This window comes from Siphateles boraxobius, unplaced genomic scaffold (assembly GCF_051911475.1).
Source record: "Siphateles boraxobius isolate OS27281-9 unplaced genomic scaffold, OSU_SipBor_1 7, whole genome shotgun sequence".
NCBI classification, from domain to species: domain Eukaryota; kingdom Metazoa; phylum Chordata; class Actinopteri; order Cypriniformes; family Leuciscidae; genus Siphateles; species Siphateles boraxobius.
The window spans coordinates 40,279,542-40,306,339 of NW_027509197.1; the positions used below are offsets into that span (position 1 = coordinate 40,279,542).

A 26,798-nucleotide genomic window follows, 5' to 3' on the forward strand; every position below is an offset into this window, starting at 1 on the left:
TATAAATGCTTTCCCGGGGGCGGGGTTTATGTAAATTTTAGGGTTCGTGATTTGAACCCGTGTAGGTCGTGTTTCGCCTTTGTTGCCATTGGCTTTTGGCTTGCTTAGTTGGGGACATTAAATTTAACATTATTTTTAATATATTGATCTGCTTGCATTGACACCATTATACGTTGTTTATGTTCATTATGTTGTTTATGCTCAAACAGCCACATGCTACACCCTAGACTAAAGTTAGAAAAGTGAAATCATAATCAACCACCCCTTTAGGCTAAACCGGCTTGCCACACTGTTCGCCCGCCGGGTGCCTCAAGTTCAATAGTAATAGGTTTCCTAATCGTTGCGAAGGAACTTCCCCAGAAACGCATGAATGGAGCTGTGTCTTAAAACCTAGAGGCATGGGTGGTTTTCTACCAAGCAGAAAGAAACCAATTCCTAGGTTGGCAGCTCACTGGGGTTTAAAAAAGCTCAATTTATTCCTTTCGTTGTTCTGGGGAAGTTCCCTCGCAACGTTTAGGAAACGTTTCAGTCGTGTCGCGGGTTTAGGTGTGTGTTCAGCAAAGGGCTTTGTGTGCATGTAAAACATGGTTGAATTGTTTATGCATGTCAAAAAAACCCGCTATGAATTTAAATTAGGCTTCTAAAGGGAAACGAGACAGATGGACCAATAACCCCTCTCAGTAGAAACGCCATCCACTTCTCCATTTGTCAAGGTATGCATGCTTTTGTTGAAGCTAATGTCATGATATGATACAGATACAGGAGGGGGAGGAGGGGATCCTCGTGCATCCTCCGTGCTTGAGGCTTTACACAGTCAAACCTGCAATTGGATCCTACACAAGTCAATCCCACATGTGGGTGGGCATTAGATTCAGAGCTGCACACCCAGGAAAGTTTGTACAACAAAAGGTTGTCGGAAAGTTGCACACCAGCCACATGCGTGCGAACACGAAGTGTACTAAGAAAATATACACGCGTTAAAAGCATTAAGATTCGTGTAATACCTCATTCAGCTCAGTTTCATTCAAGCCACAATGATGTCATACGTGTGGATTTTCGTCCTTGGAAGTTTAATCGTGACTGGAGTAAAGATGCAAGGTAAGTAGACTAGTTTTGCCAGAGAGAGAGAGAGAGAGAGAAAAAACTTTCTTTCACGTTTTAAAGAAAAGTAGCCTACCAAAGTTTGCTCACACTTTCTTACAGTGTAATTGTTTCATCTTACATAGTCACTATGTTAATAACTATAAATAATGCATTATTAAACCAAACCCTAATTCTAACCATATAGTAAGTACATGTAGTTACTTAATATTACTCAGTTCTTAAATGCATGATTACAGTGTAACAAAGACACCTTCAAGTAAAGTGTAACCAAATGTTTCTCAGTTTTCTGCCTGCTTGTTCAGTGTGTATTTATGAACTATACATGTATTGTATAATTAATACATAGCTATATATCACAAAGAGAGAGAAAGAGTCATAGATTAAATAGGAGGAATGCATGTCTTTGTTTAGTAGAGTGAGTCTATATCAGCTCCAAGATCACATGCTTGGCACAAAATGACTATGAATATTCTATATATGAGTGTAAATTCAAGCATTATGAGTTATGTGTTATTGATCAGTAAAATAAGCCCTTGTGAGAATGACTTGTTAGACATGCTGAAGCTGTATAGTCCCTTTGTACATTGTGTTCTTGACTAACAGCTTTGGCTGATCAGTCTCTCAATGACTTCATCCATGTACGACAGTTCTGAAATATTCACAGGATGGAACCAAATGTTTAGGATCGGGAGGAACAAATTAAAAAAACGTTGATCTGCCATTGAAAATCTGAATATTGGGGAAACATGCTCCTTCTTTATATCTATGGCGATTTATGGGGGTGTTTGTTGCAAACATGTGAAATTTCATCCAGATGAAGACGGGAGACACGCATTTAGTTCAACGTTGTAAATTGAGAAAGACTGAGGTGAGGTGTAGTCCCAGAAACTCAATCTAGTCCCAGATGTAGACACACCCTACGCGGAAAACACATTGGAGTTACGAAAGGGATGCTTTTGATTCACCCGAGGGAGTTTGCGTGCCTCTCTCTCTCTCCAACACACAGCAATGTCTAATGCATTCATTCCTACAGCCTTGGATTTTTTATTTTGTGAGGGAGACAGTCTTTGTTCACAGGCTCCTGTGTGTGTGTGTGTGTGTGTGTTTGTGTGGACAGGTGTGTCTCCATCGTCCTCATACTCACAGAGTAAACTTCTTTTGTGTATCTTAATCTGACAACTGTGCCAAAAACCTCAAAGAGCGACGGTTGAAATTAAAAGATTGGGGAAGTAAATCACTTAAGTGTGTTGCAGTCATTTGTGCAAATACAAGCAGGATTCGCTTGAATGTAGAGACACTGAAACGTGACGAACTCGAAAGGTGGATCTGCGTCATTTTATAACCCAGAAAGCGTGAAGACTTCATGTGTGAGATCCCTAATAAAACAAAGCCTCTGACAGATGACAGTCTACATTTGCATTAAAACTGAAGCTGTGTCTGGTTCAATCAAAGATCATTTTAAACCAGATCTCTTCATTAGCAGTCAAGAGTTTGACTGATGTCTTATTACATTTTAGAATAATAGTTATTCTGATATCATAAATTCTGATCATGTTATGACTGATAACCAAAGGGCACATTTTAAAGTAATTTGTCTGTAACATAAATGAAAAATAAAGCAATAACAACTAAAATCAGTTGTTTTAAACGCAACAAGGGAGTTTGCGCATCATAACATTAAAATGTACAGTAAGAAAAATATATTTAGATTGATAAAGATGTTAATATATATTACTAGCACTATTATTTCTAGTATTTGTTTATAGTCACACTTTAGGCTCCAATTCTCAAAATTAACTATGACTTTTGACTCAATAAACTCCTAATTACTGCTTATTAATAGTTAGTAAGGTTGTTAAGTTTAGGTATTGGGTGGATGTAGAATATGATCGTAAGGCATTAATATGTGCTTTATAAGTACTAATAAACATCCAATGTCCTAGTAATATGCAATGTTAATATTATTTAATGAACTTGAGCTAACATGAAGTATAGTTGCACTTTTATTAACTAATGATAACCAAGATTAATGGATACTGTAATGTATTGATCATTGTTAGTTAATGAGATTATTAAGATTGTGCGTTAACTAATGGGACCGTATTGTAAAGTGTAAATGTACAATAGCAGGTAAATTTGTCCGTCACAACATTATAAAGTACAGTATGAAAAATTAAAGCTTAAATTAACTGAACCAGATATTTCTTGGTTTATTAGTTGTTTAGGAATGCTAGGTTTAATCGAATGTTATATAATGCCTTTTTTTTGTCTGTTTTTCAGAAGATGGATTGGAAGTTGCTGAGAATGGCGGTAAGTTTCGATCATATGCTTTAATAACTGCCATAATTGTTTTGTGAACACACCCTTCTCCAGAAAACTTCCTCTGCTCTATGCCAAAGCAATAAAAAGCAGAAATGTCAAGATTTTACAGCTCTCAGGGCAGGCTTATTTTACAGTACCTCCTCATAAGAGAATTATGATTATTCTAGTGAACCCTTTAACGTGGTTCAATATAACACCTGGCACACAATAAAGATCATAAATATGGGTTGCTAATTTACCTATCTCATATTCAGAGGCTCCGGCGGATGACCTTGCTGAAACCGTTCCTGATGAAGGTAATGATAAGATTTATATCTCTGTATAATATAATTCACAGCAGTGCTTCTCAACTGGTAACAGGGAGGAATGATGCTAAAACACAATTAATCAGATAATATTAGAATTATTAGCTTTTAAAAGTAGAAACCCTTCCAATGTCCTTCTTGGTTGTTGACGTCAAAGACTGTATGTATAAATTGGAAGTCAAATTAAATAGATGTCAATGTACACAGACGGCCCTCATGCCTAAAAACCAGCAGCTAAAGGAAAAACAAAAGAAAATATGACGTTGGTGATATAAGATACGGGTTTGTTATTGTCGCTATTTGATATCCAACTAAAAAAATCAGGGTCCTGAGGCGAAACCAGTTGAGAACCAGCGATCGACATCATATAACTTAAAGATCGAGATCTCTGTCATGGGAGAAATGTGGGTGTGATTGAATTTACAGGAACGTCACTGTCGCATTTCGTTCCAACACCAGCCGTGTTAGATGCATATGTTGATGGGGTGGACAAATTATCACTTTAATAAACGTTTGTACTGTAATATACAAGGAAGTTGGTCCATTCTTTGCTGTTTCTTACAGATGTATTGCGATATTACACCATTCTGCTAGAAGAAAAATATTCTAATATAAAAGTTGCACACTCTTTTGGTTCGAAAAAAAATATTACATTTTTTGTTTTTAACAGTTTCATCTGAAATTATGTTCAGTTATAGGAACTAGGTTGCTAAAAAACAAAATTTTACATTTAAATTAATTTGAAAAATGAAATAATTAAATCCAATCCTGTTCAAAGCATGCTGAGATCCACTGCCCAATTTTCAAAGTTATCAAGATAAATTTTTTTTTAAACTTACTGTACACTACGAGGCAAAAGTTTGATGTTTATGAAAGAGTGTCTTCTGCTCTCCAACGCTGCATTTATTTGATCAAAATTACAGTAAAAATTGTGAGATATTATTATAATGTAAATCATCTGTTTTCTATGTGAATATATAGTAAAGTGTAATTTATTCCTGTGATCAAAGCTGAATTTTCAGCATCATTACTCCAGTCTTCAGTGTCACATGATATTTCAGAAATCACTATAATATGATGATTTGCATATTTTTTTCTGGGAAACCACGTGATACATTAATATTTAATAGTTTGGGGTACGTAAATTGATATTGATTTAAATTGATAAAGTGACAAAGACATTTATAGTATTACAAAAGATTATATTTCAAATAAATGCTGAACTTTCTATTAATCAAAGAATCTTGGAAAATAAAATGCATCACAATTTCCACTGAAATCTGAAGCAGCAGAACAGTTTCCAACACTGATAATAATCATAAATGTGTCTTGAGCATCAAATCATCATATTATAGTGATTTCTGAAGGATCATGTGACACTGAAGACTGGAGTAATGATGCTGAAAATTCAGCTTTGATCACAGGAATAAATTACATTTTACTATATATTCACATAGAAAACAGCTGATTTACATTATAATAATATCTCACAATTTTTACTGTATTTCTGATCAAATAAATGCAGCCTTGGTGAGCAGAAGACACTCATAAACATAATTTCTTTTAATAATTCCATACCTATTTACAACACAGATGTAATGTACGTTTGCTCTCTTGGAGCCGCGCACACACACACACACACACACACACACACACACACACACACACACACACACACACACACACACACACACACACACACACACACACACACACACACACACACACACAATGGATACGATCAAATGACTTTCTCGAGACGTGCGCCCATATCATTAATTATTCCCCACCATTTCTAACCGTTGGCAGACATTTCTGGCTTTCTCCAAATATAAACCAGTGACCAGGTTTTGTGCTTTGGTACGCCCTGTTCTAAACTTCATCTTTGTTCAGAGCATGAAGTGAACTTTTTGTCAAGACTAGCTCTCAAAGGCACCGATTCAGAGTTGTTGTTTGGTTTTTTGGGGGGATTTAGTAACTAGTTAAGTATCTGTCTGCCTTCCACCAGCATTTCTTTCTAATGCTGTAATGACTAATGGGCTGTTATTCGACTCATGCTCTGAAAACACATGAAAGTGTTTAGAGCGAAACACACTGACGATCAACACGACTCTCTTCAACACCTGCATTTTAGGTATATTTACTCAGAGTTTGGGGATCTGTGATTTTATCATAAGTTCTTATCAGGGTTAACTAAAAATGAAAACTTTTTATGTGTTTTGGCCGTTTATTTACACGACAACAGCAGTGGCGTAGCGAGCCAAGACTGGGCCCTTATGTAGGATTATCAAGGCGGCCCCTATTACTAGCCCGGTCCCACCAGACTCTCGTACATTTCATTTGTACATGGAGTCTGGCACCGCTCCATTGACAAGCGTTAAAGGGATAGTTCACCCAAAAATGAAAATTCTGTCAGTAATTACTAAGGCTTGGTACCGAGTTCGGTACTTTTTAGGTACCGACCGAATTGCCTCGATACTACTGAGTATCGAAACATGTCTTGTTTTTCGGTACCAAGTTTCGGTACCTAAGTGGTTAATCTCGTCAACGTCAGTGAAACAATAAGCATGCAGCATGATTGGCTGTGGCGGAAAAACACTAGTTTACACGGCTGCCCAGAGACGTGCCTCGTCGCACGTGAGGCTGTAGTGTGTGTGTGTGTGTGTGTGTGTGTGTGTGTGTGTGTGTGTGTAAGCGTCCCAACCCTGATAGATAGAAAATATGTGGAAATGATCAAAAGTGTAGCTATGTACCTGACTCAATGCAATATTTTCGACAAGATAATTGCTGCCAAGACCAGCAACACGGTAAATCTGATAAGGCACTTAAAAGCGCACAGAATACACTCGAGAGTAGAAAGTTTATCCGTCTTCGACTGCAAGAACTGGAGCGTGTCACATATGAACCGAAACTCAGCGTATAGGATACTTGCCTCACAGACATGAGAAATATATGTTCAAAATATGTCTACTTTTAAACGAAACAATTAGAAATAAATAGTTTGATTACCTAATCCATATAGGCGGGCGCGCGTTCACTACTGCAGGGATGACGAGTCAGCATCGCAAATTCGCAATAATCATCTTTGCAGCCAACACGTTTAGTAAACACTTGTTCATTAATAAACAATTAAAATATCTCCTTGCTATCGTTTCCCGACACATCCATAATCATTAGGCTACTTTTGCCAGTGCTTTGCGCAAGCTTCATGTGTGCTGAGCGCGAGGCATATATCCCGCACCCCAGTAGCCTATATTTAATTCAATTCACATTTATTTGTATAGCATTTTTCACAATACATATCGTTTCAAAGGAGCTTTACAGAAAATGCATGTGTCTAAATTACAATTTAGAGTGATCTGTTATCAGAGGTGACTGTAATGCATTTCAATTAATTTTCATTCAGTTTCATTGTTAAAAAATGAATTAAGTTAAGGCAGAAACAATGAGGTCATTGAAGTAAAGAATACATGTTGTTAAATGATTAGGAAACATAGAAAACTTTAGCATTGGTGCTTTTTTACAGACTCAAAATATGAGTGTAAAAAAGTCAACAAACTGAAAAAATAAAAGTTTTTTTTTTAGGTAATGTTATATTGATAAAATTGGTATCGAAAAAAGTATCGTTCAGGAACCGGTATCGAAGTCAAGGTATCGGTATCGGTATCGAATATTTTGTTACGGTACCCAGCCCTAGTAATTACTCTCCCTCATGTTGTTCAACCCCGTAAGACCTTCGCTCATCTTCGCGACACAAATTAATATATTTTTGATTAAATCTGAGAGCTGGATCACTCCTCCATAGGCTTCTGAGGGATTGACACTTGCCAGCCCGGAAAAGTTATTAAAGACATCGTTAAAATAGTCCAAGTGACTACAGTGGCTCGATCTTAAGTTTATCAAGCGACGAGAATACTTTTTGTGCGCAAAAACAAACAAAAATAACGACTTTATTTCAACTATTCATTTCCTTCTGTTTTCTGTGCTTCTGTGTTGTACGTCACACGTAAGCTCACTATTGGCTGATGCTGGTCATGTGTGTGATGCGTGTGACGTACAACACAGAAGCACAGAACACAGAAGGAAATGAATAGTTGAAATAAAGTCGTTATTTTTGTTTGTTTTTGCGCACAAGAAGTATTCTCGTCGCTTGATAAACTTAAGATTGAGCCACTGTAGTCACTTGGACTATTTTAACGATGTCTTTAATAACTTTTCCGGGCTGGCAAGTGTCAATCCCTTAGTAGCCTATGTGTAAGGAAAGTGTATAGGAAACGACACAAAACGAGTAAATGATACGATCCTTTAAGATCATGTGTTATTCTGTCCACCTTCTTCAGTGATGTTTCCGTGTAATGATGTCTGTGATGGTAAATGTCTTCAGTAGTAGCTCTTATTGCATTTATTGTAATGTTAAGCTAGTGTCATGTGATATTGGTAATGAAACGTGATACGGGGGGCCTTGAACAGGTTTGTTCTTGATAAACTCACCCGCTGAATGTTTCTAAACTTACGGTAGAAACTCAGAACTGTCCTGACTTGTAACACATAGATTATATATATGTATTCGCACACAACACACCCACGGAAGATTTACCGGCTGCTTTAGACGACGGAGAGCGTGAGCATCTGATTTATCGTCACCTGTGCGTTTGAGAAAAGATGAGCCAAAGGTTGTGTTTTGCTCGAGGCACGAGTGAGACGCCATGTGTTAGAGAAGTATGAATACAAAATACAACAAAAAAAAGAAGAGAAGTATGAGGTCTGAAAACCACTGGTGTTCTGCTGCCGACACACTGTAAAAAGATATTGTTGGTTTAACTTAAAAAAGGAAGTTACCTGCCTGGTTCCTTTAAAATTTGAGTTAATACAATTAATACAACAAAATTTTTTTTGAAATTGAGATTTGTACATCCTCATTAAATAAGCTTTCCATTGATGTATGATTTGTTAGGATAGGATCATATTTGGCCGAGATACGACTATATGAAAATCTGGAATCTAAGGGTGCAAAAAAATCAAAACATTGAGAAAATCGCTTTTAAAGTCGTCCATTTATGTTCACGATTGTGCAGCATTCACTCACAAAAATAAATGTTTTATATATTTACGGTAGGAAATTTACAAAATGTCTTCATGGAACATGATCTTTACTTAATATCCTAATGATTTTTGGCATAAAAGAAAAATCGATAATTTTGACCCATACTTTTTTATTGTTGGCCACAAATATACCAGTGCGACTTATGACTGGTTTTGTGATCCAGGGTCACAAAACTCAAAATATTTTGTTATCCGAACCACATTAATTATCTAAGTTAATTCGACAAAAGATAAAAAGCTGTGATTACAAATTTTTATTAATTTAATAATAAAAAAAGTACAGTGCAGGAATCATTAATGTTGAAATGAAGTGTCACGTCTCTGATTGTGATTGTGATTGTGAAGTTACAGACGCCGAATCTCCAACTAAAGAAACAGTGGATGAAGCCACAGATCCTACAGGTACACACACACACATACACTGATTTTATCATTAATAAGAGGTGTACCTAAACTAAAACACACTGTTCTTGTGCAAATGAGCGGCTGGAACACATTAAAGGTTTTCTGTTTTCTGTTAGAACGGTGTCGTGTTAGCAGCCGCTAAGCTAATAACTAATGATCATTGCGACGGAAGTGAATCAATCAAAACTTTATCTGGACAATAACTTTATTCTAGATCTGCTGTAAAGCCAAAACAATCTCTGTTACTGTAATCTCCTATTATCACTGTAAAGTTGCTTTGAAACATCTATATTGTTAAAAGCGCTGTATAAATGAAGATGACTTGACTTAAAATGCACAAAACATGATTTTTATGTTTATGTGTTCACATGGAAGTGCCAAAACTATATAAAGTATAAAATTCTAAAAATCTGAAATGTTGCCTTTTGCAACTAAATTAAATAAGTTGAAGTTGAAGAACAAAAGTTACTAAAGGGAAATAAAAAAGAAAAACTAAAACTGAACTAAAATCGTGTTTCGTAATAAAAAAAAGCTGAAATAAAATATAGATGTTAGACGAAAAACTTAAACTAAACAAAAATTTGAAATGTTGCCTTTAGCAACTAAATGAAATAAGTTTAAGAGTTAAAGTTCCTAAATGTGAATAAATGAATATAAATACTGAAGTAAAACAAACTATTTAAAATCCTTTTCAGTGATAATAATAAAGCTGAAGTAAAATCAAATATAAATATTAGATGAAAAACTTAAACTAAATGAAAATTGGAAATTTTGAATTGAAAAACTGGAATTACGTTCTAAAATTAATAAAAAACTGAAATAAAAATAAATTAAACCTAAATAGAAAGATAAAAAATAATAAAATGATGAACACAAACAAAAACTTTTTTTTTCCAATAAAAATAAAAACTAATTTAAACTATTAATTAAACTTACAACAGTATGTAAATGACACTAAATAGCACTAATTCTTAGGCAATGTGCAAATAGCCCTTCTGTGGTAAACCGGATTAATGCGATATGCAGTTTGATCAAATACGTCAATGATTAATAATAATCAGAATATTCTGCCAGGTAATAAAGACTGTTAGTCAATGCATTCATACAGAATCTTAGAATCAGTGTGATCTGTATTATGATACACCTTGGAAGATTGTGATTTATTGTCTTTTGTGTTGTTAATAGAGACTGAAGCTGAAGAGACGCAGCCGGAGCCGGGTACAGGTTTACAACACACTTATAACATCTGAACAAAACAAGATCAACATCGCCCAGATCTGCCATGTATGAATGGTGTGTGTGTGTGTGTGTGTTTCACAGATGCTGCCGATGTTGAGCCGTCAGCGACAGAAACACCAGCCGGTAAATATCACTGAAATAAAGACACACACAAAACAGACGATAACATAGAGATGATATAATACAACACAAATGTTAAAATCATTCATAGAAAACCTGGATATACAGCAGTGGACAAAAGTCATGTTTGTTTTAATGACCCTACAAGTTCAACCATCAAAATATGAGGAAAATATTTTATATTTTTAAATATGAGGAAAGAAAAAATACTAAGCTTGGTAAAGGTATTTATCTGACAACACTATTTGGCAAAAAAGTCAAACTACAGGTACAGGTTTTATTTTAGTATGCAAAAAAAAAAAAAGCATAAATTGATTACAATATAATCAGTTATTAATATTTGATTAGTTCTCTCTTAGTTTTGCATGTGTTCATAATTTCTTTGTATGACAATCCGGCCAGAAATTATGTTGTCACAGTTTGTCATGTTTCATTGCGTTATCATCACTAATAAAACATGTGTGTGACTACAATATGACTACAAAATCTTTAATAATATTTGACTGAAAGGATGAAGATGTGAATTTTCCTAAGCATCACTTTTGGACACTAATGTCTTAGAAAAAAAAAAAACCCCTGAAAGAATCATGAAAAAATCATGGAAATTTCTCACAGATAATTCCAGTTATGCTCAACCTTAAAATATTCCATCGCTAGAAGTTGCTCTTTCTGTATAAGAGGATTTTTAAACTATCCTGTAATCATGAAGGACTGGAAAAGTCATGGAAATTAATCGGGCCTGTAATAATAATGTGGTTTTGACTATTACATTTTTTGCCGTTTCGGTAAGAGTCAGTAGCCGAAATGTAGTGAAAAAACAGATGCAATGTTTAATACGTTGCTCGAGAAACACTGGAGAATAACAGTGTGTGTGTGACAATCATCCCGTTCACACATTCCTCCAGGATTGATGTTATCAGATTAAGTGATGCTATAACCACACATATTTCAAATAAACAATCATCATATATCTGACTCATATTTCCGTCATGTTGTGTTCATCAGCTGAAGAGAAATCTGTTGAAGAAGAAGCTCCTGTAGAAGCAGGTACTGTAGAAATACGACACTTAACTCTAAATGTCTTTCCGCTAGCTCTGCTCAAAGTGTGTGTTATTCTGACACTTGTGGCGAGTCCTTTGGCAGTTCAACTTTGTGGCATTCTCAAATTGCTTTCTCAAAAAAGGTATCTGGGACATTTTCTTCCCAAACTCATCCTTATTTAGTTTTTTCCCCCAAGCTTATAATTTTTTTTCTAACTTAAAGTGCCCCTATTATGCTTTTTCAAATATTCCCTTTCATATAGTGTGTAATAGACCGGTTTATGAATGTAAAAGGTCTGCAAAGTTTTAATGATCAAAGTGCACAACAAATAAAGTTATTGTCTCCAAAAGAAAGATTCGATTCTGATTCAGCAATTCCTTTTTATTTTTTGTTACATACCAATGTAACAATGTAACAAATTTGCATAATGGCCTTCATTGGCTGTCGGTGAACGATGTCTACTTAGCTCCGCCCTCAAACACTATCAGAGACTGGAAGAGTTTGTTTCGTGTTGTTCGTTTCGAGAAGACGCTGTTTTTTGCTGCCAGAGCAAATCTACTTTGACAATATTGATACGCCATCGTTTCTAAGATGAAATTCAAATTTCATTTTCAACACGCGCTGTAAGCGGTCGACCAATCACAACAGACTGTGCCGTCTGACCAATCAGAGCAGAGCAGCGCTCAGAGAGGCGGGGTTTAGAGAGACTGAATCTTTGATCAAACTGTTTCAGACACTGAAAAATTAGCTGATTCTGCAATGTATATATTCACTGCAAAAAATGCTTTTCTAACTTAGTACTTTTGTCTTGTTTCCAGTCCAAATATCAAACATTTCTTAAATCAAGATGCATTTACTAAAGTAGAAAAATGACAAGAAATTAAGTCGTGTTTTCTGGGGAAATAAATCAAAATGAAGTGAGTTTTTGCTAAAAAAAAGCAAAATTATCTGCTGATGAGGTAAGAAAAATAATCTTGTTTCTGTTTGAATTAACATTATTTTTCTGACCCTACTGGCAGATAATTTAGCTTTTTTTAAGCATCAACTCACTTAATTTTGATTAATTCCCCCGGAAAACTCGACATAATATCTCATGTCATTTTACTCATCTAGTAAATGTATCTTGATTTAAGAATTTTTTGATATTTGGACTGGAAACAAGACAAAAATACTAAGTTAGAAAAGCATTTTTTGCAGTGTTATGAGAAAATTAAAGTGTTTTTGACTCTAGATGCCTGTAAATCTATTGTAGGAGACTCCAAAACAAAATTAGGAACCTTTAAAATAGCATAAACAGGGCTGAAATATTATGTTTTATGTTGGCAATTCATATTTGTCTACAAAACTAATTTCTAAATAATTGACATCAATGGAAATATAAATTCTGTGTGCACGCAAAAAATATTCACACCTAAATTTAAGATTTATGTATTTGAATTGCATATAACATTTCCTTGTGTTTACCAATCAAATAAACTTAATGTGATGCATATTTGTCAGTCATAGATAAATGAAACGGGTTATATTTCTGCGATTGGTCTAATAAACTGAAAGTGTTTTAAATACACAATAACCAGATATCTTAATAATCAGTACATCCAATTTCTTTCAACCTCATACTGAATATTGCTTGTTCCACAACTAGTCATATTCATACCTTTTAACTGAATAATATGTTTTCACAATGAATAGATGTATGCTCAGTGGTTAAAGTGGGATTTGGTAGGTGGGGGAACCCTCAAATTTTGTGTAGGTGCAACAGGGAAAAATGACTCACCGTGGGACAACATATTGAGTATCGTGGTATAGCAATACTTTTTGGGACAAGAGTGTCACTGTGGCACCACATATCACGAAACTTATTTACTTGATATTTTGATGGTTTCATTTTGGTCCATCAACACTGATATGATGATGATACTATGTTAAAATTGCTGAACACTGCGCCAAAAATTGAACTGCCCCCCCACACACCCCACAGCCATGTGCATTTAAATGTGAGGTAGTAAGGTAGAACATTTTGATTTCTCTGACCTACATATGTGCAATTTAACACTTTTGAAGGCCAAAAATGGATAGCAAATAGCTTTAAAACCATGTCAGTGTGCATTAAATTATTTGTCAATACCTGCTCTCTCATCTTAATCTTTATTTTTCTCTCAGTCTCCTTATCCTGCCGTATTTCCTCCCCTCCTAAAGATGAACTTTGACTGATAGTCTTTTCAGTTTCGTCTGTGTCAGTGAAGAAAGTAAACATAGGCTCAACTGATGAGTTTTATGAATAATTTTCTTACGTAAGTTAATTTACTCAAGGCTACCAGATCAGCATTGCCAATAGGAACCTTCTACAAGATTTGGAATTTGAAAAGTAATTTTAAATAATACCAATTATATGCTACGTTTAACGCAGTTAGTGGAATTGGCAGACATTCCCTTAGGCATGCGTTGTGGAAACGCGTCAAAGCATTCTCAGGTATAAATATGCAGCATTAATGCACGGTAATTTTGAATGAATATTTAATGTCGATAATGGTTAAATAATGTTAAAACTAATCCTGCTATTAATATCTTTGTAAGACTGCCGACCCTATAGAACAGTGGCAAGGGAAAACAATGTCCGGCGAAATATCGAACCCTTTACCGCGCTCAACCACCGTGAGTGCATTTCACGCATTTTTTTATAATCACTCGCGTTCAGCGGGGAGGAAGGGAGGTTGGTCGGTACATCTCGGGACCAGCGAGATTCGTTGAGATTAAAGAATCTATTTATTTAATAATTTATCTGAGGTGCCGGAACGCAGTTCCGGACCGTTCCGGCCCACTTTAACCCCTGTGTATGCTGAATCTAAGCCATTTGGATAAATGCATTTTGGAAATATGATTATTTACATCAAATCAAATAGATGCAAATAAATAATAAACAGTTTTTTTAGTGCAACTTCATTTATGCATGACTGACAAATAAGAATCACATTAAGTTTTTAGTGTGTTAACGGTATAATGGAAATGGACATTTTATGTGCAATTAACAACCTAAAATATTTTTTGAGTGCGACTTAAAAAGCATATTGTACTGATCATTGTTTTTTTGTTTTTTGTACAGTAGATAACGGCAACGCACCTGAAACAGGTTGGCAGAAAGTTTATATTATGTTCTTGCACGTACTGTACATTTGTAAACTGCTGTTTTAAGAATATTGTAAGTTTGCAGATGTTGAATACTCGCTTGCTTTGGTTTTCAGGACCTGATCCTCCAGCTGAAGAGACTGAACAAGGTTTCATTTATTCTTTTATCTCTCAGTTTGATCTTATCTTCTTTATCTCACAGTTTGATATTTTCAAAGCCAAAATTTGACGTCATATATAAACTTTGCTTTGTTTTTGTTGCATAGAAACAAAACGTTTTATGAACAACTTTTGATAGCCACAGTTAAACTATAACAGAGTCATCACATTACTGTAATGTTATATAAATGGTTACATCAATCTTGAGATACTAAAAAAATGTCTGATTTCATTAAAGAATTTCATAACAAGTTCTTATACACATTCACTGCAAAAAATGCTGTTCTTCCTCAGTGTTTCTGTCTTGTTTTCCAGCACAAATATTTATTCTAAACATTCTTAAATCAAGGTAAATTCATTGGAGAAGTAAAATGACTGAAGATATTAAGACTTGTTTTCTGAGTTAAAGTGAGTTAAAACAAGCACAAAAATCTGCCAGATGGGTCAGAAAAATAATGTTGTTTTAAGATGATTTTTTCGACCCCATTGGTAATTTCATTTATTTATTTTAAGCATAAACTCACTTTTGTTTAAGTAAACAAGACCTAATGTCTTAATTCATCTATCTTTTCCAGTAAATGTATCTTGATTTAAGAATGTTTAGATATTTGCACTGGAAAACAAGACAGAAATATGAAGTAAGTAAAGCATTTATTGCAGTGAACATGTTTTCCCATCTTTATCATCACAGATCTTTGACTTGTTCGCTGGTTTAGACTACATCTGAAAATAACTGTTCCCTTTCAGTCGCTTACGTTTGACGTAACGTCGACGTGACGATGTAATTGGGATCACCTTGAGAGACCAATCTACTTCGAGAGTATTAAAACGAGCCAATGCACATTGGCATGCGATAATTGGTTCGCTTTCTCGATGTTCCAATCTTACGAGGTGGCCTTTCGGCGACACTGTTGGAAACTGTGCCCAGCGGTTCTCCGCAGTTCAAAAGCCGGCTGAGGTAAACCAAAAACTTGCCACAATGTGCTCCCTGAGTCACTGGTGAGCTGCCCCTCAGTCTGTTTGTCGCCAAGGGTGTCACTCTCGGCACGGATGCTCTGGCACACAGCTGGTCCCAAGTATGCGTTTCCCCCAGTGAGCCTTCTTGCACAGACGCTGTGCAAGGTCAGGGAGGAGGAGGAGCAGGTCTTGTTAGTTGCGCCATATTGGCCCACCCGGACCTGGTTCCTGGAACTAGTGCTCCTCGCGACAGCCCCTCCCTGGCCCATTCCTCTGAGAGAGGACCTGCTCTCTCAGAGACGGGGCACCCTATGGCACCCGCGTCCAGACCTCTGGAAACTCAATGTCTGGTCCCTGGACGGGACACGGAGGTTCTAGGTGACCTACCCCCAGCGGTAGTTGACACCATCACTTCCGCTAGAGCCCCCTCAACGGCTCGTTGAAGTGGAACCTATTCGTTGACTGGTGTTCTTCTCACGAGGAGAACCCCCGAACTTGCTCGATCAGAGCTGTGCTTTCCTTCCTGCAAGATGGGTTGGAGTGAAGGCTGTATGTTGCCGAAAGTGTATGTTGCCGCTATCACCGTACATAACGATGCAGTTGAAGGTAAGTCGCAGGGAAAATACGACCTGATCGTCAAGTTCCTGAGGGGGGCGAGGAGACTAAATCCTCTTCGCCCGCTCTCTATACCCTCTTGGGATTTGTCTCTGGTCCTTTCGGCACTTCAGAGACCACCTTTTGAGCCTTGCATTGGCCTCCATCAAGAGGGTAGGGGACCTGCATGCCTTTTCGGTCGACGATTCGAATGCCTAGAATTCGGCCCGGCTAACTCTCACGTGATCCTGAGACCTCGGCCCAGATACGTGCCCAAGGTTCCCACCACTCCCTTCCGGGAACAGGTGGTGAACCTGCAAGCGCTGCCTTCGGAGGAGGCAGACCCAGCCCTGGCTTTTCTCTGTCCCATCCACACTCTGCACCTGTACGTGGACAGAACGCAAAGCCTCAGGACCTCAGATCAGCTCTTCATCTGTTAAGGAGGCCAGCAGAAGGGAAAGGCTGTCTCCAAGCAGAGGATGGCCCACTGGGTAGTGGATGCCATCGCCTTGGCTCACGAAGCCCAAGGCGTGCCTTGCCCGCCCGGGTTGAGAGCCCACTCCACAAGGGGTGTCGCTTCTTCTTGGGCGCTGGCACACGGTGCCTCGCTGACAGACATCTGTAGAGCTGTGGGCTGGGTGACACCTAACACGTTCGCTTGGTTTTTTAGCCTACGTGTTGAGCCGGTTTCTTCCTGGGTGCTCGCTTCAACCAGCTGGTAACACCAAAGTTCCCGCGAACCCTGTAGAGTTCCTCTGCACCCCTTCGGCAGTCGGACGTTGCGGAGCGTCCAACGCCACGCCTAGTGCTCGTATGATTGTGTAACTTGTGCTAGGCTGGGTTCCATATGTGGTGATCCCTGCGGCGATCCCATATGCTTATTCTTCCACGATCAGCTCCCTGCGGCGAGTCCGTGTCTTTCCCTTGGCAGAGTCCGTTCTGCCGTCACTGTCTGGTGTAGCCTCCCCTTCTCAGGCTAGAGCCACCCCAGTGACATTCCTTATGTTGCACTGCCCCTCCAGCCAGTCCATATGTGTATTCTCCACATGTTACCTCCCTTCGGGCGGGATGTGGCTTCCGCAGCGTCCCTCTCCCCTGGAAAGGCACGCTTTCCCAGTGTTATCCAAAGAGTTCCACTGTGTGGGGTATAACAGAAGAGCAGTTCGAACTCCCTCAAGGCAGGCCTTCTGCCCCAGCCAGTTGGGGGTCTGAGAGTCTTGCATAGGGTGCTGGATGTGGCAGCAACCGTGGCGTTTTCCATAGGATCCCAATTACGTCGACGTTACGTCGAATGTGAGCGACTGAAAAGGAACGTCTCGGTTACTAATGTAACCCTCGTTCCCTGAAGGAGGGAATGGGAGACGTAACGTCCCATCGCCACGGTTGCTGACCATCGCTGTACGGCCGAACACGGCTCGGCTCCTCAGCGTAAAACATTATGCAATGCACCTGCTGCTCGTTATATGCTCGCGATGCAATCATCGCATGCCAATGTGCATTAGCTCGTTTTAATACTCTCGAAGTAGATTGGTCTCTCAAGGCGATCCCAATTACGTCGTCACGTCTCCTGTTCCCTCCTTCAGGGAACAAGGGTTACATTAGTAACCAAATAGTTTCTCTTTGTCAGAAATCGAGCCAGAAAAAGCTACAGATGAAGTAGAAAAAAAACCAGAGCCAGAGAGTCTGGACCAAAAGGAACCGGACCAAGAAAAAACGGACCAAGAGAAATCGGACCAGGAGGTACCGGAACCGGACCAAGAGAAACTGGACCAAGAAAAAACGGACCAAGGGAAACCAGACCAAGGGGAACCGGAACCGGACCAAGAGGAACGGGAGCAAGGTAACAAGGAAATGTCATAAACATGCATTTTTAAGAATATTTCCTGTCTGAATGCTTTTGTGTGTGTGAGAGAATGCTGGGAATTATAAAAAATAGTCGTGAGGATTCAATCAGCTCTTTGTTAAATGAATTGACATATTCCTCAGTTTCAGGGATCTGTTACAAAACATAGTGTGTTGCCTATTTTAAGGCATCATAATAAGATATCACATTTTGACCAGATTCAAATGCAGAATCACATCTATCCTTTGAAACTGAATTGAAATTAAATCAATATGAAAATGATTGTAAGAACGCAATCTAATTACAAATAGATACAGTGTTTTGTGTTTTGTATTTTTATGGAAACTTGTTTCTGCCACGGAATACAAAAGTAAAAAAGGTAATTTGCGACTTTTTATCTCACAGTCCTGAGTTTTTTTCTCAGATAAAAGTTTTCAGTTGTGAGATAAAAAGTCACAATGACCTTTTTTACTTTTTTATTCTTAAGCTTCAATAGGACACTTCTCACAGTTATTAACTCTTTCCCCACCAGTGTTTTTTTTTAAGTTTGCAGTCAGCATCAGCATTTTTTATAATTTTTACAAAACCTTTATTGACTCCCACAATATTTTGTTGTATAATTATGAAAATATCAATATATGAGCCTCTGCTTTAAAAAAAAACTAGCTTTGTGCATTATTTTTTATCTACACTTGAATATGGGTAAGTTTCGTTAGAAAAAGCACTATTTTGAACTTGTATTATGTTGTTGTTTTCCAGTACAAATATCTAAACATTCTTAAATCAAGATACTTTTTCTTTTTTTATACATTTTACAGAAAACTAAAATCTTCGTTTTGCTTCTTCTCCAGTAAATGTATATTGATTTAATGTTTGATATTAGTGCTGGAAAACAAGACAGAAACACTGAGGAAGAACTGCATTGTTTGCAGTGTGATGATGATAACGTAGCAACATGTGAATGCAAATCTAATAATATTACTTGTGCTGAGGGCTGTTTTGTAAGAGTCACTTTTTATGGAAATTTAACAAAATCCCTCACTTATGAGCTTATAATTATGCTGCATTGGGCGATAGACTGGAAGGTTTTTGAAACTGAGGGTTTCCAGTGTCCAGTCAGTGAAATGAGTTTGTTTTGCAGGAGAAACTGGTGCGTCTCTCTCTGTAACTGAAACACATGCAAACATGGTCAATTTAACACTTATTACAGAAACTTTGATTAGATACTGGGTAAATCTCATTACAAAGAACATTACTTAAATACAATAATTTAACAAAAAACATTAACAGCAGTACAACAAATTCTACCATAATGTTAAAATACTTAAAAATTGAAATAAAATGTAGCTTTTTCATTACCTTACTAAGAATTTGGAGGGAAAATGTGCTTAATTGTCATGAAAATAATCCCACAGTAAAAAAATTGGGTCACATGTCACCCGATAATCAAAACATTATATATATATATGAAATATAAAAATATATATTTAGCATTAAAAAATTATGTTACATTTTTTATACTGCAACATTATTTTAATGAGAATTACGCTTAAATTCTCAAACTGTAATGCAATGGGGGAAAAAAAAACATTTATTTAAATCTTAACGTATTTTTACGTTATGGTAGTATTGTACTGCTTCTTATGCTTGTTGATTTAAAATAATTAATTATAATAATAGAAATACTAATTATAATTATGATTTCCATTACACGAGAGTAGGTGTTAAAACTTCATGCTGATTTGTACTCGGCTTTCGCCAAGATAAGCAACACTAAGACGTAGCTTTACAGTAAACTATGCTTCTCCATCCATTTACGCTTCTTGCTATATGGTGGTGTGACTCCCCTTCTGTCCGGCGTTAACGACTGCAGTGCACTTGGCGCGTCAGCACACACGACAGCTGCAACTACAGTGTGGTCTCCCTAGTGGACCAGCACGACAACCGTCTGGATTGAGCCGAGTAGGGGACATCTCTAGGGTCTTCAAGTGGGCACCTTCCGTCCTCAGTGTTTCGTCGACTAGCCCACGACACCTCAAGAGGGCTCGACAGTGACTCTGGCGTCCCAGAGTCACCCCCTCCGTCCCCCACTCAACTCAGCCCAGCTTACTGACCTCTACATCCCTCCTGCTGCTGAGACCTAACCACAATCTCACAATCTCTCCGCAACCCAACCATACGCGCCAACCCGTTTGACTAAGGCTGTCGAGCCCCACTGGTGCGTTAATATGCAGTTTCAGTGGCAACGGTTCCGTATGGCATACCACCTACCACAAAACACAATATCTGCCCAACCACCCGTCATTCACGCAATATACACAGGAACGTAATGACTGTAAATACTATACAACCTATACAAATAAACCAACACCCTTCAAGTTTTCAAGAATTCTACGAAACCGTAGCATGGCGGCCTGTACACAGCCAGCTAGAATATTTCCGTCTCAACCACAGCCAGTTGCTGCTCCTTTCTGCTGCTTCAGATAAGTTCTTTACTGTGCGACGCAATTCTTGGCCACTGAATCCGACGTCTCTGAGGAACCGGGTTGTAGAGTGTGCCACAAAACCTCGACAACCCACTTCCACTGGATAAACCTGGACTCTCCATCCTCACTGTTCTGCTTCAGTGGCCAGATGAGCATACCGCAGTTTCTTCCTCTCATATGCCTCATCTACCGCATCCTCCCATGGCACTGTTAACTCTATCAGTTGAACAATGCGTGCTGATCCAGACCACAAAACAATATCTGGCCGTAGGTTAGTGGTGGCAATCTCAGGTGGAAAAATAAGCCGTTGATCAAGATCAGCCAGCATCTTCCAGTCCCTAGCAGCTTCCAGTTGTCCTGGGCGAGAATTGGTGTTAGCACCTTTTCTTGGTGGTTGCTCGCCTGGGCGGAGGAATATTGTCTTCTGCGTGTAATGTTATAATATATAATAATTATAATAATATGAATCAAAAACTCCAGTGCATATTACAGTAATGAGAGTTTGGTAGAAAAAGCATTATAGTTATGAATATAAAATAATCAAATTAGTAATTTTGATGTGATGTGTCACTTTGACATGAGATTCACTGGAATATAGTTAGTTTGTCCTTGTGTTTTCTGGACTAAATGTCATATTTTGTCTGTGATGTCTGTGTTTTTTCTTAGACTCCGGTGTCGTAACAGAGGAATCAGTGAAGATTGATGAAGCACCGAAAGGTTTGACACTCCGGATTATTAGTAATAGAGTAATAGTAATAAATCGTGTTTACATGTGCTTTTGTGTTTCTCCAGTTCATTCTAGAGGATTTGATCTCTCTGATGCTTTCAGTGATGATATAGGTAAGTGATAATCTCAAAGCTTTAGTGCATTTGTGTATTTACATTCTCCATCATTTAACAGAAACTACGTACATTATTCCTGAGCTTTCACCTTCAGAAGTTTGGATTAATTACGATTTTTTAAATGTTTTTGAAAGAGCTCTTCTGCTCACCATTTATTTGATCAAAAATACAGTAAAAATAGTGAAATATTATTCCAATGTAAATCAGATGTTTTCTATGTGAATATATAATAAAGTGTAATTTATTCCTGTGATCAAAGCTGAATTTTCAGCATCATTACTCCAGTCTTCAGTGTCACATGATCCTTCAGAAATCACTATAATATGATGATGTGCATTTTGATCGCTTGCATAACGCATGACTGAACTGGGAACAGAATTGAGAGTGTGTGATTAACGTTGCGTAGTTTCTTGTTCATTTAAATGCTGCTCCTGGTTTGGCGAGTGAAAAGTGTCAATTAAAAAGAAATGATTATTGATTCAGAGAGGAAAGAAGAATTCTGAGTAATGCACACTCTGGAACTAATGTGTGTGCAGAGAGTGTGTGCAAATAAATAAACACTATCAGAAGCCGTTCATATATCATTTTTCATTTACTTAACAGAAGAAGCACAACCAGAGGAGTATCAATGGAAAAAAAGATGCATTCAAATTTTGCTGTATTTTCTCTAAAGCTGCTTTGAAACAACGTCAAATATATATTAGTGCTGGGCAACGATTAATCGCATCCAAAATAAATGTTTATGTTTACATAATATGTGTGTGTACTGTGTATAATTATTTTGTATGTATAAATATACTACACACACACATGCATGTATATATTTAAGAATTTTTATTTATTTATATATAAAATACTTATATGTAATATAAATTATGTATAAATATATGTATATACATGCAAATATTTCTTAAATATGCATATGTGTGTATTTATATATACAAACTAGTTCGACACCGTAGACACACATATATTATGTAAACACAAACTTTTATTTTGCATGCGATTAATCACCATTAATTGTTGCCCAGCACTCATATAAATACAACTAGCATATCTAACTTTTTATTGCATGCTATTCTGAATGCAATGAATGTATAGAATTAATACATTTCTGCTTACAGAAGAGGTTGATATCGGAGATGCAGACAAGCAGAGCGCAGATCATGGTAAAGGTACGTGGCACATATTTACGTGGAGTTTTGCATTTAGATCTTTAAACTTATTATGCATTATTTTCAGGTTAGGTCAAATCAGTCTGGCCTAAATTATAAGCCTTTCAAAATAATTGCTCAAGGTCATAAAACACTCCAAATATATGTGTTTGTAGTCGATTAAATTACTTTTTTATGTTAATGTAAGGGCAAATATAACAACCATTAAAGTATAAAATTTCGATAATCACGGTTTCTGTTCACTGCAAAAAAAAAAGTATTACTCAGTGTTTCTGTCTTGTTTTCCAGCACAAATATCTAAACATTCTTAAATCATGATACATTTACTGAAAAACTGATCAAAATTACGTACGCAATGGTTTAAAATGACCGGTAGAGTCAGAAAAAATAATCTTGTTTTCCCTTTGAACTGAGATGATTTTTCTGCCCGCACTTGCAGATATTAGTTCAGGTTTTAAGCATAAACACGCTTCATTTTAATGATTATTTTCAGAAATAATATCTTCAGTCATTTTGCTTCTCCAGTAAATGTACCTTGGTTTAAGAATGTTTAGATATTTATGCTGGAAAACAAGGCAAAAAATTAAAATTCAAAGTGACAAACAACTCATCAGGCTTTTACAGGCAGGATTTGTTATCTTTCCCAGAAACAAGGAAAAATAGATCATAAAAAAAATTGTAAGCTATGCATTATATTTAATACATTGTCTAGGAAACATGGTAGTTGTATTTTCTTCATATTTCACAAATATGGTTATTGCCAATATTTATGTTTAATCTCATTGTTCTCTCTACTATTAGCTCGCAGTGCAGGAGCCGCTTCTGGGCCAAAAGGTATCATACTTTTAAATGATATTAAATAATATTAATATACATTTTTGTGAGTCACAAGCTCAATGTTTTTTCCTCGTGTCTGTGATCTTATGGTGTGTAGATGTGGTTCTGGTTCCTACATTGTGTGTCTGTGGGATTATTTTCACCTGTTTTATGGTCACGCAGGTGAACATTAATAATCTTATAGACTTAAGTCAGGCTAGACGTCATAATGAATGAAAACGAGGCTGTGAGGGACAGAGTTAAAGTCTTTACATTGACAAGCTCTGTATAAAAGTCCTAGATCACATCATTTTCACAGCAAACGTTTCATCAGTATGTTATTAAACAACATTACAGTCCATTGAACACACTGTATCTCTATTCCTCACAGCCTCATTCCTGAATTAAACACTGCTATCCTGATTAAAGTCTATATTTATTGATGTGAATGAAGGACTAAAGACAGTGATGCATGACTTAACAAACACCATTAATAACACGATCATCATCTGCATGAGTTGATCATCTATAATACCCAATCTAACAGACACAAAAGATCAGCTGATACACGTCACGTTTGTGTACAACACACAACACACACATTGACGTTATAAAACACAAACAGTCAGACTAATATCATCTAACATGTTTTAGGAATGAAAGATGTTGAAATTATGAGATGAAGGCAAAATTACGACATATTAGATTAAAAAAATCTAAATTATGACAAAAGTCATTGTAATGAAATAAAAGTCGAAATTATGAATTATCCTTTTGTGGATTGACATTTATAAAACACAATCTGACTAATATTATCTAAAATGTTTCATGGGAGAAAGAAAACAATAGAAGCGCCATGTTGAAGTTGAAATTACGCGTTTGGAGTTACATGGAGAATTTATGAGATGAAAAGTCAAAATTATTACAAAAGGCCAAGTATGAGATTGAAAATTACAAGGTTAAAAGAGACATAAGTAATAAATAGTCATAAGTTAATTATCAGTCGAAATGAACAATTATGAGGAAAAAAGTTTAAATTATCAGTGGAAATTGATATAATTATGAAATAAAAAGTCTAAATTCTGAATTATCTTTTTTGGAGATTGACGTTATGGATCAATAACATTCTGACTAATATCATCTAGCATGTTTCTTGAAAGAATGAAAATAATACAAGTTTGGAAATGAAAAGTCATAAGTATTACAAAAGGCCAATTATGAGATAAAAATATGAAATTATGACTTAAAAATTGAGATTTAGGTTATAAAACAGAAAGATTCTGATTAATATTATCTAACATGTTTCATGTTTGAGCGAGTTGGTGATGACGTGATGATCGTGAGTCAGTTTCTCCTTCATAATCTGGGATTGTGTGTTTCCTCTCGTGGGTGTTGTGTATCTCTGAGGGAATACACTTTTGTTTCGTTCTCTCAGGATCAGTAAATCAGGTTCAGTCTTGTCTTTCTCTTCTTTGAGAGCTTTTCCCTCAGTCACTTTATGGAGGGACCGAACTGATGTTTCTCTGCAGCAGAGCATTGTGGGTAATGCTGCATTAGTGCCTGTGATAAACACTGAAGCATGGAAATATCAGAAATTCAGAAACAAAAAATCAAATTTTTGCCAAACCAAACCAGGTAAAAAAAAACTAAAAAAACTTCTACATTGAACATAAATGTTCTAGTTTTCCTCTTCTCTAAAATGTTCAGTCTCCAGTTTTGACCCTCAAACCACCTGTAATTCAGACACACCTTTACCCAATTCCTCATGGGACTCTCATGCTTGTTATGTAAATATATGTCAATATGATCGCTTTCAATATATATCAATATGATCCATATGGCGAATCATGCAATATTTGTCAATACCGTCTAAAGAGGTTTTATGTGAAATGTCTGTTTAAACCTACGGGAGCCAATATTCATGACGTAAAAAATAACATTCTTTTGGTAAATCATAATTATAAGATAGAAAGTCAAAATTCTGAGGAAAAAAGTCAAAATTATAAGATACAAAGTCAAAATTGTGAATTAAAATGCAAAATTCTGAGGAAAAAAGTCAAAATTATAAGATACAATGTCAAAATTGTGAATTAAAATGCAAAATTCTGAGGAAAAAATCTAAATTATGATATGCTAAGTCATAACTGACATAAGAAGTCAAAATTCTGAGATAAAAGTCATAAAAAGTTATTGTTTAATGTCATAGTTTTTAATTTTTATGTAACTTTATGAGTTTAAATGGGATTTCATATAAATGTGAAGTGGCTGTATTCTAATGCTGCCATCTAGTGGAGCATTGTGTGTATCTCTTGTTACTGCCTATCCTCTGATATTATACAGTATAAACATAAGTTGTGCTTTTGAGCTTGACAGACTGATGAAAACTCTGAGTAAAGAGCTGCAAACAGGTTCAAAACGATGATTAGGAGACAACTTCTGTGAACCATTCCTCTAAGAGTTAATCTGTGTTTGACTTCAGTGAACGAGCAGATCTTTTGTGTCAGTTAGATTGGGTGGAGCGGCAGATATTATAAAAGATCAACTCATGCAGATGATGATTGTGTCATTAGTGGTGTTTAAGTCAAGCATCACTGTCAGTAGTGCTCAGTGTTAGGGGTTTGTCAAAATCCCCTATAAGTAAAACGTATTTTAATGCAGGATCATGAGCCATATCTACAGACCAGAAGATCAGAGGTGCAAGAGATTCTCATGCAAAACAGTGAATTTCCACACAGAACCTCCTTAACGACTACCTTGCAACACCTTGGCAACCACCCAGAACCCCCAACGTCTATCTAGCAACGCCCCTAGAAACAACCTCTCCAACTACCTATCAACATCCTAGTTCAAGTTCAAGCTTTATTTGTCATTGCATAAATACAGTGTATTAACACAACGAAATTTCAAGAGCTACTCCAGATCAGTGCTTTAAATAGATAAATATAACACACACAAAAAAACAAGCAACAAACCACCCATAACCCTCTTGTGACTACATAGCAACCCCCTAGCAACCACTCAGGACCCTTAACGACTACCTAGCAATGCCCTGTCAACCATGCATTATACCCTAACAACTAATTAGCAACAACCCAGAACTCCCTAATGTCTATCTAGCGAAACCCTAGCAACCACCCCAACAACTACCTATCACCTTATC

General features: G+C 36.7%; 1 protein-coding gene across 13 annotated transcripts in view; it reads left to right on the forward strand.

The window, feature by feature from the left end:
* The first annotated feature begins 309 nt into the window (after nucleotides 1-309).
* The window catches only part of LOC143723734 (uncharacterized), a 31,547-nt gene continuing 5,058 nt past the window's right edge, over nucleotides 310-26,798 (forward strand). The window contains exons 1-14 of one of the 13 annotated variants that reach the window (XM_077216485.1): nucleotides 310-1,098; nucleotides 3,385-3,414; nucleotides 3,681-3,722; nucleotides 9,186-9,236; nucleotides 10,425-10,457; nucleotides 10,560-10,601; nucleotides 11,604-11,645; nucleotides 14,746-14,769; nucleotides 14,882-14,914; nucleotides 18,103-18,315; nucleotides 21,471-21,521; nucleotides 21,597-21,644; nucleotides 22,775-22,822; nucleotides 23,624-23,656. In XM_077216485.1, the coding sequence (XP_077072600.1) occupies nucleotides 1,035-1,098; nucleotides 3,385-3,414; nucleotides 3,681-3,722; nucleotides 9,186-9,236; nucleotides 10,425-10,457; nucleotides 10,560-10,601; nucleotides 11,604-11,645; nucleotides 14,746-14,769; nucleotides 14,882-14,914; nucleotides 18,103-18,315; nucleotides 21,471-21,521; nucleotides 21,597-21,644; nucleotides 22,775-22,822; nucleotides 23,624-23,656 (754 nt within the window). In that variant the 5' untranslated portion in view covers nucleotides 310-1,034. Of the gene's footprint in view, nucleotides 1,099-3,384; nucleotides 3,415-3,680; nucleotides 3,723-9,179; nucleotides 9,237-10,424; nucleotides 10,464-10,559; nucleotides 10,602-11,603; nucleotides 11,646-14,742; nucleotides 14,770-14,881; nucleotides 14,915-18,102; nucleotides 18,316-21,470; nucleotides 21,522-21,596; nucleotides 21,645-22,771; nucleotides 22,823-23,623; nucleotides 23,657-26,798 lie in introns of all 13 variants that reach the window. The other 12 variants (XM_077216481.1, XM_077216484.1, XM_077216479.1 and 9 more) reach the window with 12 other exon arrangements.